We start from the raw sequence: 20,229 nt of genomic DNA, 5'->3' as shown, positions 1-20,229 counted from the left end.
TGGGAAGAGGGGGGTGGGGGGTATATGGGAACATCATATATTGTAATGTAACATTAAAAAAATAAAGACCAAAAAAAAAAAACAAAACACCTTAAGTAAGATCTTTTGTTATTTTTCTCATTAAAAGCCATTTGTCAATTATGTGCTACTGGTTAGAATTCTTGGCCCAGAAAATGTTTTGGCATTCAAGTAACAAAACTAGAAGCACTACCTACATCTATCCTAGAGGAGAACTGAATTGAATTACTCAAATTTATTGACAAATTAACAATGCAAGCTTGCATGTAATAGTCTGAGGATGAATTTAAACATTTTGATGTCTCCCCCACTATTACAAAGAAAGCATAACTTGCTAGAAAACGTGTTATTTGTAAACCAACACACTCTGATATGGCCCCCAGTTTGATTTCTTTCATTCCTTCCTTTGCCTTTGGCAGTGAATCAGACAAGCAGGTTTCAGAAGAAAAGGGGGAGGTAAAAAGGAAAGACCAGTAACCTGTCAAAAAGAAAAACACTGTGGGGAGGACAATTAACATTCACAGCTGATGATATGGCGGTGAAACGACACACTTACACAGCACATTTGATGCTTATCAGCATCAATGTTTATAAGTCCACTCCAAGAATTTTTTCTAAAGAAATAAAATAAGCAGGAAAAAAAAAATCAATAGTCAATACTGTTCACCGCAGCATTTTTATATAATAGAGCAAACAACCTAAATGTACAAACAGGAATCTTTAGAAAATACACAATAGAATATTATATGATCAACATAATGATAAAATACACTTGACAGAATATTACATGATCAACATAATGATAAAGAATAAATTAGGGGAAAGAGGACTTGGCCCAATGGATAGGGTGTCCGCCTACCACATGGGAGGTCCACGGTTCAAACCCCAGGCCTCCTTGACCCATGTGCAGCTGGCCCATGTGCAGTGCTGATGCGCGTAAGGAATGCCCTGCCACGCCAGGGTGTCCCCCACGTAGGGGAGCCCCAAGCGCAAGGAGTGTGCTCCCATAAGGAGAGCCACCCAGCGCGAAAGAAAGTGCAGCCTGCCCAAGAATGGTGCGGCACACAGACAGCTGACACAACAAGATGATGCAACAAAAAGAAACACAGATTCCTGGTGCCGCTGATAAGGATAGAAGCGGTCACAGAAGAACACACAGTGAATGGACATGGAGAGCAGACAACTGTGGGGGGGGGGGGGCGGAATAAATTTTTTAAAAAAAGAATAAATTAGCTACACACACATATATACATACATATAAATATATAATGTTCAGTAAAATGAAGCGGCCACCTACAGTGGGGGTGACATGGAGAAGACCCCTTTCTGAGAAGGCTCTTCCAAAGGACAAAAACAACTGACCTGCAGGGGTATTCTGAGAAAATGGAACACACCCTACAGTGTCATTGATAAACAATACCTAGTGATAGAACTAGTTTTGTTCTGGTAGAGAGAACTTATCAAAATAGAAAAGCATAGCATACTCATCAATGTATATCTGCTCCTCACTTTGTAAGACCGTCCTATGTAAAATGGAGACCTAATAGTCAGTCAACCAGAATGTTTCCTCACTTGCTTCCAGATTCGCCCCATATGAGCTTCCCCTTTCTGCCCCCTTGGCGGTGTTCCCTTCTGCTTTCTGAATGGGATGCTGCCTTATACATGAATCACTCGATAAAGCTGTGATATCCTAAACTGCAAAGTTATTCTTTCATCAGTATACACACACGTATACATATAGCTGGTATCCCTACAGTTGGCCCTGGCCTTTTCCTCACTTTCCTATCACCAAGGCTGCATCCTTCCCTCCAATTCACTGTCCCTACTTCCTTATGCAGCAGATGCAGCATACCCTGCTATGATTCTTTTCCTCAAGGCTTTCCTTGATGTCCATTTTAATTAGGTCTCATGTACATAAAACACTTTTATTTCTTAAAAAACAACAACAACAGGGTAGTCAGGCCATCTAATGTGATCTCCTCTAACTAGGAATCCCTGGGGGACGGTTAGGATCTGAGACGTCACTTGTCCCTTATGTTGCTGGACCCAGCAGCTGAGCTCTGCCAGACTGCATTTAACAAAGACCTTTGCAACAATGGCATCACTACTCCCTGAGCCAAATTTTAACATGTCCTGAAGAACAAGAATTGGGCCTCTGTATTACAGGAACTACGTGACTACTATGAGTATAACTCATCAGAATGAATGACACTTGCATTGGTATTAAGTGCCAGCATGAGATGGCCACTAGTAAAAGGAACGTGTCTTTAATAGCTATACCTTGAATAACACAGGTTAATAGCTTCAGAGAAGAGAGCTGATTGTTCCACTGGTATGCTGGGTTGAGTCACGGATTCTATTAGTCTAAATGTAACAAAAAGTACATTTACTTACTGCAAACGTCAAGAGGAGGAACTTGTTGAGGAGTACAGGGTTTTCAAGAGCAGCACCTGATTTTATTGATTCCCATATCTGCCGGAAGAAAGGAAAGTATCAAGGCAGGTTACCAAGCATCTCGGAGCAACTCTCAAAGGGAAAGGTGAAGCTGAAGAGCAGTGCACTCCCCTTTCCTCCAGGCTCAGCACTGCTTGTCCCAGGCAGCGAAGTGGGTGACTACCTTACCCGGCCCTCTTCACACTGCCTCCCCACAAGCCACCCTCTCTTTGGTTCTGAGGAAAATGAAACAATCCAGATGCCTCCTCTCAGTGGATCTCAGCCTCAGAGCAGGCAACTAGGTGCTTTTCAGGCCTTCATTATTTCCTTCAACAAATACTCACCTATTGTCTGGCACATGCCAGGCATGTCACGGTTACAGAAATAAAGGGTGTGGTCCCTACGCTCAAGAAGCTCATAGATTAGCAGGAGAGAGAGGCATAAATGAGGGAGCACAACACCACGCTGGATTTGCACTCCTGGAAGTGTGCAGAATTCCTAGGTGAAACACAAACTCGGCTGGGGAGGTGGAAAGAAGAGTCAGGCAAGGCTTCTTGTTTAGGAGATTTCTTAAAGTCTTATTTGGGATTATCTTACCCTGAGAGGAGAGAAAAGGAGAACAAACTCCAAGTTCATTTATACTCAGTAAGTACTGGACCTGGGAAAAAAAGTCACAGCTGGGACTGGTCAGCAGCTGCTGATCACAAGATGCTTTGGTAACTAAAATTATCTGCTAAACTTTGTTGCTAGGCGATACAAAACAATTGAACCAATAAGAATCATCCCCCAAGTTTGGACTTAAGAGGTAAATAAGCAAAGAGAAGTCAGGTCCTGCTACTGAAATAATAACCTCAGAGGACCACTGGTGAGCAGGCCCCACTTCTGATAAGCTGGAGGGGTGGGTAGGAACTGTTGTGAAAAGGTTGAGTTCTGGTGGGCTCTTGTGGGCAGCAGATCCAACAACTCTTTAGAGTCCCTTTTAAATGTGCAGCCAAAGTAGGAGGCTCAGGAGCAATCAAGCCATAGGCCAAGGAAAACAACCATCTTCACCTGAGTCACCAGCCACAGCCATTACAAGGGATGGGGGAGAAGCCCCATCAGGTCCTTCTTTGGCCCTTCACCCAAATAAATAAGACACTCTTGTTTTATGCTTGTTGTTTGTTTTTGTTTTTTTTTAGGAGGCACCAGGAACCTCCCCTGTGGGAAGCACACGTTCAACCACTTGTGTCAACATCTGCTTCTACAGTCTTGTTTTTTGTCTAGTGTAGAGGGTACAAGTGAGTGGATTAGAGAGGACTGGAATGCACTGCCTCTCCGACTTTAATTCCTCTCTAATTCAGATGTAGAGAATAGAGAAGTAAAGGCAAATCATTCCAGGCAAAAAGAACATCATGTTCAAAAGCAGGAGGATAAGGGAGTTTTAAGTGGTTCAGTGTCGCTGGTTAGAGGAAGTGAGATAAAAAATGACAAGATACAAAGGCCAAAGAGGCCAGCAGAGGCTAGGTCAAGAAAGGCCTTGGACATCAGCTTAAGTTGTTGAGATTTAGCCAATAGTGGAGAGACTATCTTACAGTCGCTCAGAGCCTAACAGTGCTTAGGACTTGCAAAGCTTCTCCAAGGGGCACAAAGAAGGGGGCTTCTGAACTCATGCAGACACAGCAACATAACTCGCAGTCAGAGGTCAAGCCGCTTCAGTGTGCTCACTGGAGACAACCAGAAAAGTTTATTTAGCCACTGCCCCACCATTCATTTCTGGCCTATCTCACTGACAGCCTGGATGTCTTCTCCCTGCCCTTCCCACGAACACAAAAGCAGTGAGCTGGAAGTATTCTCTAAGGGAATAAACCAAAACCCACAGATACTAGTTTTTACAACAGACCGTGCTCCTGATCAGAGAGACACTACAACTGCCAAAACCAAAGGAAACAGGAGGGAGACATTATGTTTTCCCATCTAACCTCATTTGCTGCTTGTTCCAGAAGTAGTTTCTTATCTGCAGTCTTGAAGGACTCAAGCGTATTGGTATTATATAGTGTTCCAACAGCTGGGCAGCAATGGGCTGGGGTGGGAGCTTTCCTAGATTCAAGAGAAATATGGCAAACCAGGCTCATATGGGATTCAAAGAGCGAGTGAATGACAATTAAAACCACCATAGTAGAGGAGACAAAGGATATTGCTCTCTAGGGTAAAGAGAAGACACTGTGTGTGTTTCTCTGGGAAGAGATGAATATGATCACCAAAGGACTAAAAAGCAGGCAGTGTTCCCCACCAAAAGCTAGATATTCCCTTTATTCTAACCCCTCTGCATGCCATTCTTCCACTGTCCCCCAAATATCCAGTTTATTTCCTCTTTTTAATTCTTTCCCACCTATGCTCTGAAAGGGAAACACTATTTATTGAACTTCCATTGTGCCAAGAACTGTGCAGGGTTTTAAGTTTATTCTTATAACAGCTCTTCCCCTACTCCTCCATTTTAAAGATGAGGAAAGAAGGATCAGAAGGGTTAAGTAACTTGCCTAAGGTCACATAATAATAGTTAGAGCTAGAATCTAAAACTAGAGCCACTTGGCTCCAAGGTCAACTGTGCTGCAAATCTCCTACTCAAACTCTCTCAGGCTTCAAGGCCCGGCTCCAGTTCCTCCTCTTCTGGGAAACCATCTCCCATTTTCTTTGGGAATAGTTGGTATATAAAACTGAGCATAATAGTCTAAAGCAATCTTCAGGCCAAAAGTCATCTCCACTCAGCTGGAAGACAGTAAACTACTTGAGGGCAAGAAGCATCTTTCCTTCTCCTCCTCTCGCACAATGAAGCCCACTCCAAACAGGGCTCTGCAGAGACTGCTGCTGAGTAAACCCCTGGTGGTCATCTGATTCATACACACAAAAGGTACTATACCTAGGCTACCTGCCACAAAGTTTCCAGTCTCTGCACTGCCCCAAAAGGCCTCACAGTCTTCACAGTAATCAAAGTCAGGAGAAAAGAAGGCAATTTGATTCTGAATGGTACAAATTCAGTGTGGAAAAATCTAATCTCTTCTCTGAAATGATTAGCTTGTGTTCCAGAGGTCAGAGATGCTGAATGAAAATATTCATTTCATTTGTAGTCTAATATAGTTACAATGAATGCACAGTGAATGCATTTTTACTGATTGCAACTGATAGTTTAAAAGACCCTGTGCCCCAAAAGACTCCATTCCGAGTCTGCAGTAAATTGGTTTTGGGGGGCTGCAGGGAGAAGAGATCTAAACCTAGGACATGTAGAGGGGTGCAACAGGTGATGATGCTCTGTCAAATGCCACCTGAAAAGCTCAAATGCCAAGTCCTAGGGAAGAACTGATCTTGAATGGCCCAGAGCCTTCCCTTGGGAGCTGCTGGGACAGCAAATCCTTGGTTTGTCCCCACTCTCCTTCAATAAAAAGATGTTTCCTCCAGGTGAGATGAGAATGTCAAAGACAGCCTTGAAGAGGAAGAAAAATCATGAGGAACAAGATTTAGCCTAGAAGGAGGGAGAAGGAAGCAGAGGAGTTAGTAAACTCTGCATTCAGACTTAGCCTTGGCTTTATGAAATTACCGCTGAAATGGAAGGATGCCTGCATGGGGTTGCAGCAGGGCCTCTGACCTAATGCGGATACAAGCACAAGAGGAGGATGAGGAGAGCTCAACAAGACACCCTCCTTGCTAATGTCCACAGGTCCCCCCCCAGGTGTGTGCACACCAGGCCAAAGCCTAGCTGGGGTGTGTGGAGGGAGGGACACTACATCACAAGGATTAAAGGAACCGCCAAGACAGCGAGGCACCCAGGAGCATCCCCACCCTGGCAATTTGATTAGTTGAGGACCATCTGAAGTTTCAAAGGAGAAGCATTTTTCATGACTGAAGTCTTACCACTAGGCAAGGGGGTCAGGGGAAAGAATAAAAAGTGGTAATGGGAGGAGAGCCATTCCACCAGTTTCTCATGGCTCAGGTTCCACAGAGGCAGCTCAGATGAGACGTGAAAGAAGCCCTAGACTTTGAGACAAGAAAATTTAGAACAAATCCTGGTCCTGGCACTTATTAGTTTCTTATGATTACATTTATAATAAATGTGCAGAAAATCTATAAAGACAGAAAGCAGACTAGTGAATGCCAGGGGCTGGGGAGGAGGGGGATTAGGGAGCGACTGTGAATGGGTACAGGGTTTCCTTTTGGGGTAATGAAAATGTTCTGGATTAAGATAGTGGTGGTGGTTGCACAGCATTGCAAATATACTAAAATCACCGAATTGTACATTTGAAAATAGTTAACCTTATGATCTGTGAATTACACCTCGATAAAGCTGTTTTTAAAAAGTCTGAATTGGGAACCTTTTCCATATATTAGGGCCAGCAGTGAATTCTCAATGATAGATACCCTAACCTGGCAAAGAATGGATCTCACAAAGGCCTGATGCCTGGGCCTACTCAGGGATGTTGCATCTAAAGTCACTGATGGTCACTTTACCCAATGTCCCAGTGACTGCCCAGGAAAGTACAGGTGGTTTTGTTCCAGTTATTTACAGCTGGCCAACAGGCAAGCACGATGGGAACCCGGGAAGTCACTCTGTCTGAGGGCCATGCAGTGTTATCTCCTGCTTTCTGTAATCTCTAAGTTTGTTTCCTCTTCCATTAAAGACATGACATATCCTCTAGCAGCATCCATGGAGGCCTTTCCAAAAATCACACCCCACTCCCATTTTGACAGACACGCAACTTGGACTGCTTGTAATTCAACTCAACAGTGACCTGAGTCACTAGCATGAGGCGGATTTGTGTTAGGTACTAGCGATACAACAAAGAACAAGAGAGACACAGTCTCTGCTCTCCACAGATGACCTGGCATATGAGATTTACTGCCTTAGCTACTTTTTAAAGCTCTTTGAGGGCAAGGGTTATACCTTATAGTTCTCTAATTAAGGCCAATTTGAGCCTTAGGAAAAAAACAAGTATTTCTTATGGCTAAAAAGACAAGTGATCCGCAAGAGAAAAAGCCTCCAGAGAATAAACCTCATTTTTACGGAGCAGAGATTATCCATCAAAATCTATTTTCCTCTTCTTAAACCAAAATAGTATACAATCATGATACATGTAGCTGGGCACTCCATCTCCCAGTCTTCCTGGCAAGACAGGGAAGGCCACAGCTCTCGGCAATGGATCAGGAGAGGGATATGTCCCTCCCCAGCAAGGGCCTTTGAGAGACTGGGTGTGTTTCTTCCCTTTATCTTCACTCTTGCCTTCTTTCCCCTTCTATCTGAATGTGACAATTTGGTCTTAACCAGCACACAAAGGCAAAGCACTCGGGGATGGTGGAACCACAACACTGAAGAAGAATGGAGCCTGCTCTGGACAATTAAGTGAAAAGAAGGTAAACTTCTTTTGTGTTAGGGGCGTGGCAGCCAACCCCAATACAGTATCCTCTAGCTCAGGGCAGCTGGAGTCAGATAAAATAATACTTGACTGATAATTCACCTAATGCAATCTAGAGGACAGGATCCTTGTGTTGCTACCACTGGCAGAGTCAGCGGCTTGCAGAGACTGAGAGTAAAAGGGATTTACCTGGTGCTATGCAAAGCTGAGCTACTCTTGGCGTCCATAACTGCAGACTAGCAATGTTAGCTCTTCAACCGTATCTTAGTCCTCTCTGTATGCCCAGTGCCTAAGCACATTCTATTATCAAGACACAGAGGACACAATCAGTAAGCATTTCTGAAATAACTGTTACCTCTCCACATTTATTACAGCACTGAGCACACTATACTGCAAATATTTGTCTTCTGTCTCTCTCATAGTGATGTGGGCTATGGGTGGGAGGCTCTTTGTCTCTTCAGAGATAACCTAAGCTCTCTGACTTGTGGGTGTGACGGTAAGAGGCTGCAGTCCTGCCCTTAGTGACAATGGCAACGACTCCAGTCCCAGGAAACAGTTTAACAATGCAAGGGCTATAAACTTTAAGTATTTAGGGGAAATGCAAACCAAATATGCTAAAAGCTTATCTAGAATGTCTGGAGTCCATGCTAAAAGCTTACCTAAGATGTGGAAGATATATATGCCAATTCAAGCCTATTGAGAACTGAAACAAAGGGATCATTTGGCCTTTCCCCTCTTTATAAAAAGACATTTGAAAATCTTGTTCGGGGCTCGGGATTCAAACAGAAAGCTCCTGAGTCTGGCCGGCCGTCAATAAACCATTTTTCCTTCTCAAAATCATTCCTGAGTCCTGGCCTCTCTATACGCGAATAATTGAACCTCTCTCAAATTCTACAATATTTTTGGTGACCATGAAGGGACAACAAACAAAGGCCAGAGACAGTAGCATTTTGCTGCCCCTTCCAAATCCCCGAGGAAGCCGGGAGGACTTGGGTGAACCCCAAATCTGGGCGCCACTGGATTAAATTTAATCCAGAAAAGATGTGGGCTCCACCAGAATCTTCCCAACAAAAATCGGGGGCAATGGAAGGTCTGAAGAGAAAGATTCTGGGAATGAAAAAGAACTCCGAACATGGAAGAAGGTAAGACTCCCCGGGTGAGCAGAGTCTGGAAAGCCCTAGCTTTAATTGCTAGGAAGGGGAGGCTGATCACCTCCTGAGAGAACCCTAGTAGCCCCAGAAAATTGGGGGAAGCCGTTTTCTCTAGGCCTGGGAAAAGGAGAAAAACCAGGGGAAAGCCCTAGTGTTTTAGGTTTGTCTAACTGCATGTTAGAATCTGGTACTGGTCTCACATCCACTAAAGGAGTGGAGTCTTGATTTTAATAGGAAGGGCTATTTATAGGTTCGAGTCCTAATGTCCTGGAGAAAAACCGGGAAAAAGCCCTGGTGTTTTGGGTTTGTCTAATTGCATGTTAGAATCTGGTACTAGTCTTATATCCACTAAAGGAGTGGAAGCTTGATTTTAATAAAAAGGGCTCTTTATAGGTTCAAGTCCTAACGTCCTGGAAATTGGTCTAGATTAAAAAACAAAACAAAACGAAACAAAACTTGGTTACCAGAAAATGGATTGGCTTTTCTGGTGGAGCTTGGTCTGGGTCTAAAGTTTAAACAGTGGAAAAAGTCTAGCTGAAATCTTTTATTATGGTGCTAAATTGTGAATGAATTCACTTCATACCAAATGTTAAGTGTTCTAAGGTTTGTGATGGCTGTGGGGGCAGCCATGCTGAAAAAACATATATATATAAACTTGTGGGTCAAATTAGTGACCTTTGTGCTTCTGTCTGTGTCAGCTCAATGCTAGTGTAGGAGTTGTGTCCTTATGTAAAGTAGAATTACAGCTGAGCTGGAGCCCTCCCTTGCCATTGGCAAGGGGTGAAATGATTATGGGGCAAAACTGAGGAGTCTGGTTGTTTGCGGAGTCTAGATGTTTGTGCATGCTCTGCTGTCTTGTCTCTGGTCTGGCCCTTTGCCGGGGTTTGGAGGCCATCTGTGTCTGCGCCACGCACCCAAGTTTGTTGGGGATGTGCCAGTAGGGTGGCTGGGTCCCTGGGAGAGTTGCCAAATTTGAGTAGGTTCTGTCTGCCCATTTTGGCTGAAAGCTGGAAAGGGGGGAGCGGCTTGCCCCTTTCCAGTGAGTCCACACCTATTCATAAGCTGCATTCCTGTCTGATTGTTATGCACCTGATTGCCTGGAAGGGGGGGAAGTGAAGGGGGTGAAAAGCAGAATCAGAATAAATGCAGTAAAGTTCCCTCCATAGGGTGTCAAAGCCAAAATACATTTGCATTCTGCCCAGGTTCTTAGAAGGTATTGTAGTAACTTTAAGTAAGAGAATGTGTTCTGTGAAGGTAAAATTTGTCTTAAGGGTATAAATAATTATAAAAGTTTTACAAAGCATTGTTTAAATTAAGGTATTTAAATGGCTAATTGCAGAAAGTCATTATTAAACAAAAACTGAATTGATAATAATAATAGTAAAAGGTAATTTTATAACAAACTTATTTGGCAGCCAGTCTCCCCTGCCAACTTGCTTCCAAAAAAAACTGTTTCTGGTATTACATGCTACTAAGTATTTAAAGTGAAAAAAAGGTCATTATTTTAACAAGCTTGTTTAGTATTAATGGCAATTATATATTGTAAAAAGTTTGCCTGGTAACTTAGTATGTGGGATATATGGAATGTGTTTTTATTTTTAAGGAAACAGAAGATGATTTTGTCCTAAGATAAAATGATTGATTATTGGAAAGAGTAGAGTGTGGGACAAAACCTGAATGAATACTGAAAGTGTAGAAGGTTTGTGGAAGGAAAATTTTATGATTAAAATTGAGTAAGATCAGTATACAAAGAAAATCTGTTTTATCAAAATAGCTTCTTGTGCTTTAACCTCATCATTTCCTCAGTGTTTGAAGAAGAGTCTTACCTCTTTTAAAAGAACATAATGTTCTAGAAATCAAATCCTGAAAAGTAGCTTTTTATTTCAAACTAACTGCAAGAGATTTATTCTTTTACATAAAGGAAAAATTAAAGTAATGGTTAAGTTCATTTAATATGTTATAAGTCGAATGAAAGGTATTTAAAGGTGTTATAAAATTAACAGGTTTTAAAAAAATTAATAAAAACTGTAACTAAGAGTTAAAATCATTTATAAATGCATTTATATTATAAAACAGTGAAAATATAATTAAAATTACTGCTGAGTGAATTTAGCCTGAAACTATTACTTAAGTGTAAATTCTAAACTAACCTTTCCTCACCCCTTGCCTTTGCCTATGATTATTTCATAATTGAGAAGAGCTGGGACATCACTGTCTCCTCTCCTGGTATTAGTAACCCTTTCTCTCATGAATTCAAGTGTAAACTAAATAAATTGCTGCCTGATGGAATAAGGTTAAATGACCACTGGAGTTTTATTATCTCCAAAATCAAAAAGGGGGGGGGGAGGGAGAGAAGTCTCCTGCCCTGACGGTCAGTGTTCCTAAGAGTAGTAATTCATGAGAGAAACCAATCTGTCTCCCTGAGGCTTCAAATAGCCTCAGTAAATGTACATAAAATTAATCTTGTTGCTTATCCAAAATTCTGCTAATTTCAAAGTAAAGGGGAAACGGACTTTGGCCCAGTGGTTAGGGCATCCATCTACCATATGGGAGGTCCGCGGTTCAAACCCCGGGCCTCCTTGACCCGTGTGGAGCTGGCCCATACGCAGTGCTGATGCGCGCAAGGAGTGCCCTGCTACACAGGGGTGTCCCCCGCGTAGGGGAGCCCCACGCGCAAAAGGAGTGCGCCCGTGAGGAGAGCCGCCCAGCGTGAAAAGAAAGAGCAGCCTGCCCAGGAATGGCGCCGCCCACACTTCCCGTGCCGCTGACGACAACAGAAGCGGACAAAGAAACAAGACGCAGCAAATAGACACCAAGAACAGACAACAAGGGGAGGGGGGGAAATTAAATAAATAAATCTTTAAAAAAAAAAAATTTCAAAGTAAAATATAAAGTTCTGAAACAAAAAATAGTGCTAAAGCATTGAGAACATTTTGGTTACAATCCATTAATTTAAAAAAATTCTTGTGTAAAATTGCATGGTCATAGTGTAAAACTGCACAGTCATAGTGGAAATTAAGAAAAGTTTCAGGAGTCTTTGAAATGTTTTGTAGTCACACTTGTTTTGTAAAAATTAGAAGTTTAAAGTTATGTTTTTGTGTCAAACTATTCATGTCTGCCTATTTGTTCAAATTGTTAAAAATTAAATATGCAGTTATATATGTAAATAAATATTCTTAAAGCCCAAATTAAACTAAGCAGGATGAAAAAGTCATAGAAATCTGATTATAGAAACAATTGGGAAAGGGCCTCCTCTTTTCAAGAGCTTTAAAGGCAGGACTAGGTGTGGCAGATTAAACCTATCTACTAGGCTAGGGAAATAAGAATCAGTTTGCCCGGTAATTTCCCAGTTTAAACCTTTTGTCAGCCATAAAAAAAAAAAAAAAAAAAAAAAAAAAACAAACAAGGATTAGGTTAGTTCGCACATAAAGGAAAAAAAAAATGTTGATTTTTGTAACCTGGTGGCCTGCTGCCTCAGTCTCCCACTCCCAGGTTGGACAGCAGTGGAGGAGACCATCTTAGGCCAGTCCTATGGGCAGTGAAAGGATGCCCAAGAAGGAGCTAGGTCGGTGCCATTTCAGCACTAAATTCTATTCCTTATTTAACAAAGGGGAACAGGTAAAAACTAAAATGGTTGGAATGTGATAGAGGAAGCAGTTAAATCACAAACTTTTGCGCAGGAAAGTTAGATCTCAGATAAGCGTAACTTCTGAAGTATCCAATCTATGGAAAAACAGAGGAAGAGCTTGTGTGCTAGGTTTAGGGGTATAAATTGTGTCATTTTTCTTTGTTCAGGGCGCCAGCCATATCTGGCTCTGCACCCCTTCTTGCAAGATTGAGAATAAATTATTTTCTTCTCCACAATCTGGTGAGCCTTATTTACTTCCAAAAGATTTCTTTCCAACAAAATAAAAGTAATTAGTGGCTCTATTAACAAATTTCAGTAAGTAAAGAAAAGTCCATAAAAACTATGGAGAGATCTTTCCTGGGTTATGATTAAACAAATTAAGTAATTGTGTAATGTGTTTTAAAACCTGGTAGTCAGCATGCTTTTAAATTATTCATTTTCATAACTTAAACAAAGAAAAGAAGTTTTTAGCTTCCTGTAAGGAAAAAAGAGAACATTCCTTGCATAAACTATAATGGTTTCAATTTTATTTAACTTGAGTGTAATTCCCTATAGTTAATTTATAAACTAAATTAACATTATGTACGAAATCTTTAGAGTAATGAAAATTGTAAGTTCACATTGGTGAAATTAGGCTAAAGGAAAAAGATTGTAGATATGCTCTCTTAAATAAATAGAGTAAATTTCTTTGGTAATTGTAATTTAATAAGTTTATTTAAACATGAGGTGTCTAGTCAATGTGGTTATAGTCATTTATAAGGAGTTTGTAAAACACCTTCCAAACTGAAAACGTTTAAATAGTTCTAGTTCTAAAAGTCATTGTTAACTAAAACTTAGATTGGTATTGGTAGCAGAAATAACTTCGTGATAATAAAACCTGTCTGAAGGCCACTGCAAAGTACATATTTAAGTAAATGGTAATAAAAAGTTATCTTGATTCTATTGGAAATCTTCTGTATTCATTTTAACAATGAAAAATAATATTTTTCCTCTATTACTAAAGTACCTACTGTTATCTTCATAGTAAAATTGTGTAAGTGAACAGTCATTTGCTATATGTGTTGCATTAAGTTGTTTAAAATATATATAAAAACAAGGAATAAACTTCAACATTGTCAAACTCTTGTGCATTCAAACCAGGCCTTGAATACATTACAGGTGGCCTCTCCATGTGAGTTATTGGCTAGGCTGGTCACCGACCCCTCAATTAAAAATATTTGCTATATCAGCCTCTGGTTCTGCTCCTGAAGTCGATGGAAACTACATTGCAGTTTCAAGCTCCTGCAGCAGCCAATAATGACTCAGTACAGCCAACTGTACAATGGATATCGCCTCCGGACTGGCACTGTTCCATAGTGCCAGAGAGCACTATGCACCAGGCTAGTAGAATACTGGAAAATCTCTCTAAGATCAAGGATGCTGTGACTTGCTCACTGCGTTGAAGAACATGCTAAGCGGAGTCATGATACCAGGATACTGTAAGTGAAACTTAAACACAATTGGCATTTATGGCCTGCTCTCATGGAGAGATAACATGTAAAGTATTACAAACCTGAAACTCAAAACTAATAATTGCAACTCCGAATCCTTATGCATTAAGTAATACATTAGTTAATATTAAATGCTGTACTTTTATCCTGTACTAAATATATGCCTAATAATTATAACGCTATCTTTTCTATTTTGGATCAAGTGCAGAAGTATATTAGACATGTTAAATTCCTAGTAAAATCATTTTCTAAACAGTTAATAAACATGTCTGTAGAATAAGGTGGCAGTCTCAGCCAGTCTCAGTCAACTTACTATATTCTACTGTACTCTGCTGTGTAGCAAAGGTGAGACTTGCTTGCTGATGGTGAGTCACCTATTAAACAAGTCAAAATTGCTAGAAATTGTACAATTAAAACCAAGGTGTAAAAAACCTTCTGATCACTCCCACAGGTGAAAACTAAGAGAATTTCCAACTTAGTGTTCTAATCCTGATTGAAGCCAGTTGCCCAAGGAGTGCCAGTTGACCAGGAGCATCTGACAGAGCGAATGAGTGCCAATCATTGAACAGCTTGGAATGTGTCTTCAGACAAAGCTAAGTGTCTGTTGCAATTTCTCTCTAAAGATGAATAACTTAAAAAAGAATATATATGCTGCTCCCACCAGCTTTTAAGAAGGAATGCCATCTTTATAGGCACCTAACCTTGTCTACCTCTGTAATCCAATGTCCTCTTTTAAAAACGCGTATTCCAAATTTTTAATTAAGTTTGTTTCTTTCAGAGTGAACATCTTATTAACCATATGAAAACTTCATCCAACTTTGTACAGAATGTCAGATCCATCTTCCTCCAGTTAAAATAAGTTAATAAGAGTTTTACACCTTATTAGGCAATGACTACAGTCCATGGCCAGCAGGAAGCAATTACAGAAAAGAGATCCGTTTCCCTTCTGCATCCCTTTTAAATTAAAGGTGTAAACTCTTCAAGGGTAAAATAAAATTAATAGATGGATCTGGAACCTGACTGGAAATCCATGTGAGTGCCGGTGGCCACAGAATGACTGCAGGAGGCCCCCACCCCAGGATTCTGCTGTCCAAAATGAAAACTTCTAACTTTTAAAAACAGTCCTGGATGCTACATTAAAGATTGATAAATAATAAATCAAAACAACAAACAGCCATCCACCTCACAGCTCCAACAATAATTATGCCAAAGCTTAGCAAGTTAAACTTTGGCAAAGGGGGGAAATGATGTGGGCTATGGGTGGGAGGCTCTTTGTCTCTTCAGAGATAACCTAAGCTCTCTGACTTGTGGGTGTGACGGTAAGAGGCTGCAGTCCTGCCCTTAGTGACAATGGCAACGACTCCAGTCCCAGGAAACAGTTTAACAATGCAAGGGCTATAAACTTTAAGTATTTAGGGGAAATGCAAACCGAATATGCTAAAAGCTTATCTAGATGTCTGGAGTCCATGCTAAAAGCTTACCTAAGATGTGGAAGATATATATGCCAATTCAAGCCTATTGAGAACTGAAACAAAAGGACCATTTGGCCTTTCTCTCTGTATAAAAAGACATTTGAAAATCTTGTTCGGGGCTCGGGATTGAAACAGAAAGCTCCTGAGTCCGGCTGGCTGTCAATAAACCATTTTTCCTTCTCAAAATCATTCCTGAGTCCTGGCCTCTCTATAAGCAAATAATTGAACCTCTCTCAAATTCTACAACAATAGGACAACGGAGCTCCTCTAAAACGCCATGTTTCATAGCCTTTGTATTCCTGACACCCACATGACCTGCACAGAATAGGCATTCAACTTTAATGACTAAAATCATCAGGGTTTTCCATATAAACCCATGCAGATATACAGCCATAAAAACAAAGATATAAAAATAATGAAAAAAAAATTTTGATACATGGTAAAGAACTCCTTCCTTCTGAGGAGCCCCAAGTGCTTTCACTAAACTGCCCAAACATCCTAAGAAAGAGGGACTCAGAAAATCACAGACTTTTAACCTAGAAAGGGCATTAGAAGCTGAAAGCCCATGTTAGAGATGAGGAAACTAAAGCTGAGAAAATGTAAAGGTTTTCTTCGAGGTAACAGTTAATGAGCTATAGATGCCAGGTCTTCAAACTTGAAATCCAGGGCTCTTTTCATGACATTGTGGCCACCATGTTTTATACTTGCTCATGTGCCCCAGGGTGTACATGGTACATTCCAGGCATTCAATTGTCACATTCAAAAAATACGGTGAGGAGCCTGGTGCCACCACCTGTTGCACTGCCACCTCACAGCTGTATGATTAGGCCACTGTCTTCAAGAAGTAAACATATTCCTCAGTTCTGTGGTGCCCTTGGTCACACATTTATGGCATTTCTGAAGGGCAGTGGTGTGACTGCCAGGCACTGCGCAACCTCGATGCAGACTAGGGAACTACAGGAACTCATCACAACTCCACAGTAAGAATGGACAGCCTGGACACAGAAGTGGTGAACTGAAATCCACAGAGCAGCTTACAAGAGTTCTGACCTGGATGGGGTAAACTCTGTGCACTTCTTTATATTGTCTCAGTATTACTGGATTGAAGAATCACTGCTTCTTGTTAGGAGATTCATTTCCTTTTCCCATTACTCCCAGCTTCATATTCAAAGCACTGAGAATTTCAAGTGGAGTATACTGAAGTAGATTTCTGTTTCCTGTACACCATTTCTGTATTCAATTTTATTTCTTTCATAATCCTGTTGTTTTTTTAACTAAATTAACCTGGCTCAAATGAAGAATCTAACTCTTGTGGAAGTCACATGCAAGAACATGAGATTTCTTATCACACAATCCAACCAATGCAACCTTAAGCAAATTTATAGAGGAACTTAACGGTAGACTTACCACAATAGTAAGAGTATGAGTGGGAATCGGGTATAGTTCAAGTGGTTGAAATGCCTGAATGGTTTATTCCCAGTTTAAAAAAAGAAAAAAAAAGAGTATGTGAAGCAACTGACAACACAGCTCTTGTGAATAAAGAAGGCGTCCATGATCCTGATTGGCCTTCTGATGATGGTGCGCTACCGTCCAACTAGATTGTTCATGATTGGTTAAGTCTCGTTAAAAATAAGTTTTGTGAAGACCTTGGTTGCTGCATTGCCGTTCAATGAGTGGAAGGTCTTGGGAGCTCTAGTGCTTGTTGCCCCAGTATTGACTGAAGGTGGAATGAAATACCAAAAGTGGCATGGAACTCTTAACAGCAAGCAACTTTTGTATTTGGAGAACTATTGTCCAACAATGCAGCTGTGGTTCAAAGACACCAATGGTCACAGAAACAACTGTTGCACTCAATAAAATTGGGGTGACTGATGTTACTGCCTTGGAAGTGGAACTTGAGAGAGGATCTAATTTGTCATACATATTAACCAACGTGTTGGTGAATCGAGTCCAATAATATTTCCATAGGAGTAATGAGCAGTTTTACCATGCTCCAAGTATGACAGAATTGCAACAATCAGCCAATTTGGATACTTAGTAAAAGAACCTTGCTGGTGAGCATTTAAAATGGGCTTATCATTTGCTAACAATTGACCTTTCCTGAAATCATGCAGTATTAAGTTACAAATCTTTTAAAAATCTATTCCCATGTCAGAATTTTATCAATATACAAGAAATTTAGAGAGATTAAGTGCCAAAATACCCAGCATGATACCTGTATATTTTTAGTATCATACAGAACTTGAAATCCCAGGAACTACGAACACTCTAGATCTTAAGTGGTTTATTCCTTCAGTCATTTACTTTCAACATTGAAAGTAGGGCCTATATGGTATTCATCTGCTCATTTTAAGTTTACATCTCTCAAATTCTTAGCAGTATACATGAGGCTTGCGCAACCATTGAATTTCGTTGGGATTTGTACTGTGTCTTACAGTGATTATTTAATGTCTATCTATAAATCTCATTTTGTGACTTTAGAGAAAACCTCCAATTTGAAAATCTGCATTGTACAAAAGCACATCTTTAATGTCTCCATTACAGCTAACTTAATGTTTGTACTTTGGTGTGCAACTTAACTGGGAGGGCCAGACAAATGAATGGGAGAGGGCTATTAAATATTTTTAGTAAAATATTACTTTCATCTTGTACAGAATATGTAGAATATGCTCTTTAATTTAGTAAATTTTTTTTTTTAAAGATTTATTTATTTATTTAATTTCCCCCCCTCCCCTGGTTGTCTGTTCTTGGTGTCTATTTGCTGCGTCTTGTTTCTTTGTCCGCTTCCATTGTCGTCAGTGGCAGGGGAAGTGTAGGCGGTGCCATTCCTGGGCAGGCTGCTCTTTCTTTTCACGCTGGGCGGCTTTCCTCACGGGCGCACTCCTTGCGCGTGGGGCTCCCCCACACGGGGGACACCCTTGCGTGACGCGGCACTCCTTGCGCGCATCAGCACTGCGCATGGCCAGCTCCACACGGGTCAAGGAGGCCTGGGGTTTGAACCGCGGACCTCCCATATGGTAGACGGACGCCCTAACCGCTGGGCCAAAGTCCGTTTCCCTAGTAAATATTTTTGAAAGGTAGATGTGGTTTGCAATGGTAGCTACAATAATTCTTAATCATAAAATTTCTGAAATTATTGTAATTTTTTCCACATCTATTGGAAGTTGTTTATCAGCTATTATTTTTGTTTGAAGTGTGATTTCTTTCCTTCTCTTCCCAACCTCTTGTAAAAAAAGTAGGTTTCTGCTAATGAATTCAGCAGACATCTAATTTTATATGCCTTTTGAGCTGTGCAACTTAATATTTGGATAGTTGATGATTTGTTTTATTATGTAATTGATAAAATGGTGATGTATAGTAATGTCAGTTCAACCACATATTTAATACTGTCTGGGAATGTGTGGTTATAGTTCTTTGGAAAAAATCATTTGTCGGTGTTCACCAGGTTGTAAAACCTAGTACAAGAGCTTAAACATCTAAATAAATAATGAAATGAAGAAAAAAAACCTGTGAAAGAGCTGCAGGATCACAGATTTTCTTATGTACTTTAATGAAAATTTCTGGGTTGCAGAAGTTTTAAAATGCTTGGGTTTTCTAATAAGATCAAACCTAATTTCTATGAACCGCTCTTTTCTATAATTTGTTCCAAAGAATATAATTACCAAACTCTTTTAAAAATTACTTCAGAGTAGTATCAGACTAAAGCTTGGAACCTAGGTAGGCTGAGCTATATCAGACTAGAGAGCTCATCCAAACCACACTGCTGATATTTCCCTAATGCTTACACATTTTTATACTATCCTCCATATTATCTCTTCATCACTAAAAAGTCAGTCAGTCTTTGCCAAAACCAGAGATAGATTAATAGGATTTCATTTGTTTTCACAAGTTAGCACAAGGGATTTATGATGGAGCAAGAAAGCTCTGAAGGAAACAAAAAATACCAACACATATTTTTTAAAGATATAAAGACTAACAGTTTTGGATTTGTTATGTTAATAAATTTTGCAATTTGAGAAAAAGGAATAAAATACAGTGACTTTTGGAGAAGTTCTTTTATTTTAATTCTAGGGATGCGTCATTTGAAATTCCTTAAACTTTGACTACTGCCAGTTTCAAAAGCCACACAACCCTTAAAAGCAAGGACCTCTTCACCTATCCCAAATGCCCCAACCTGCCACTGCAAGGGTATACAAGACAGCAGAAAAAGTAGACAGCACTGTAGCCTTTAATTCTTCAACGGTCACTTATCTTAAAGCCCCTCAACATGGTTTCTGCTCCACCCCTCTGTGTAAAACTCGGTTTGAGAACTTCAATTCTGAAAGACCACCGATGATGTGATTAGCAAATCCAATACTCTTGCATTGAATTCTGACCTCTCTGCTTCTAAATTGACAATCTCTTTCCTGTCTGAAAACATTTCCTTCTTTGGTTTCTATTACACTTTTCTGGTTCTTCTTCTCTGACAACTCCTGTCTCATTTGCTAGTTCTGCATTCTTTTTCCATTCCATAAGAGGCATTTGGTGTTCGGGCCTTTTGTTCTGCTTACACTATTTTCTCTATTAGTGCAGTTCAGGTTTATAGAAAATTCATGCAGAAAGTACAGAAATCTCATATACTGCCACTCACACACAGTTTTCCCTATTATTAACATT

At 40.4% G+C, this 20,229-nt stretch overlaps 1 protein-coding gene across 8 annotated transcripts in view; it reads right to left on the bottom strand.

Annotated features, from left to right (window-relative positions):
• The window catches only part of ATG7 (autophagy related 7), a 319,354-nt gene that overhangs the window by 268,154 nt on the left and 30,971 nt on the right, over positions 1-20,229 (bottom strand). For all 8 annotated transcript variants that reach the window (XM_004466355.5, XM_023591107.3, XM_058288959.2 and 5 more), the window contains exons 4-5: positions 4,410-4,527; positions 2,413-2,490 (exon numbers count right to left, since the gene is read on the bottom strand). In XM_004466355.5, coding sequence (XP_004466412.1) covers positions 2,413-2,490; positions 4,410-4,527 — 196 coding nt within the window. The remainder of the gene's footprint in view (positions 1-2,412; positions 2,491-4,409; positions 4,528-20,229) is intronic.

This window comes from Dasypus novemcinctus, chromosome 26 (assembly GCF_030445035.2).
Source record: "Dasypus novemcinctus isolate mDasNov1 chromosome 26, mDasNov1.1.hap2, whole genome shotgun sequence".
Taxonomy (NCBI): Eukaryota; Metazoa; Chordata; class Mammalia; order Cingulata; family Dasypodidae; genus Dasypus; species Dasypus novemcinctus.
Note: the sequence above shows the minus strand (reverse complement) of the source record. Positions and strands in the feature narration are given on the sequence as shown.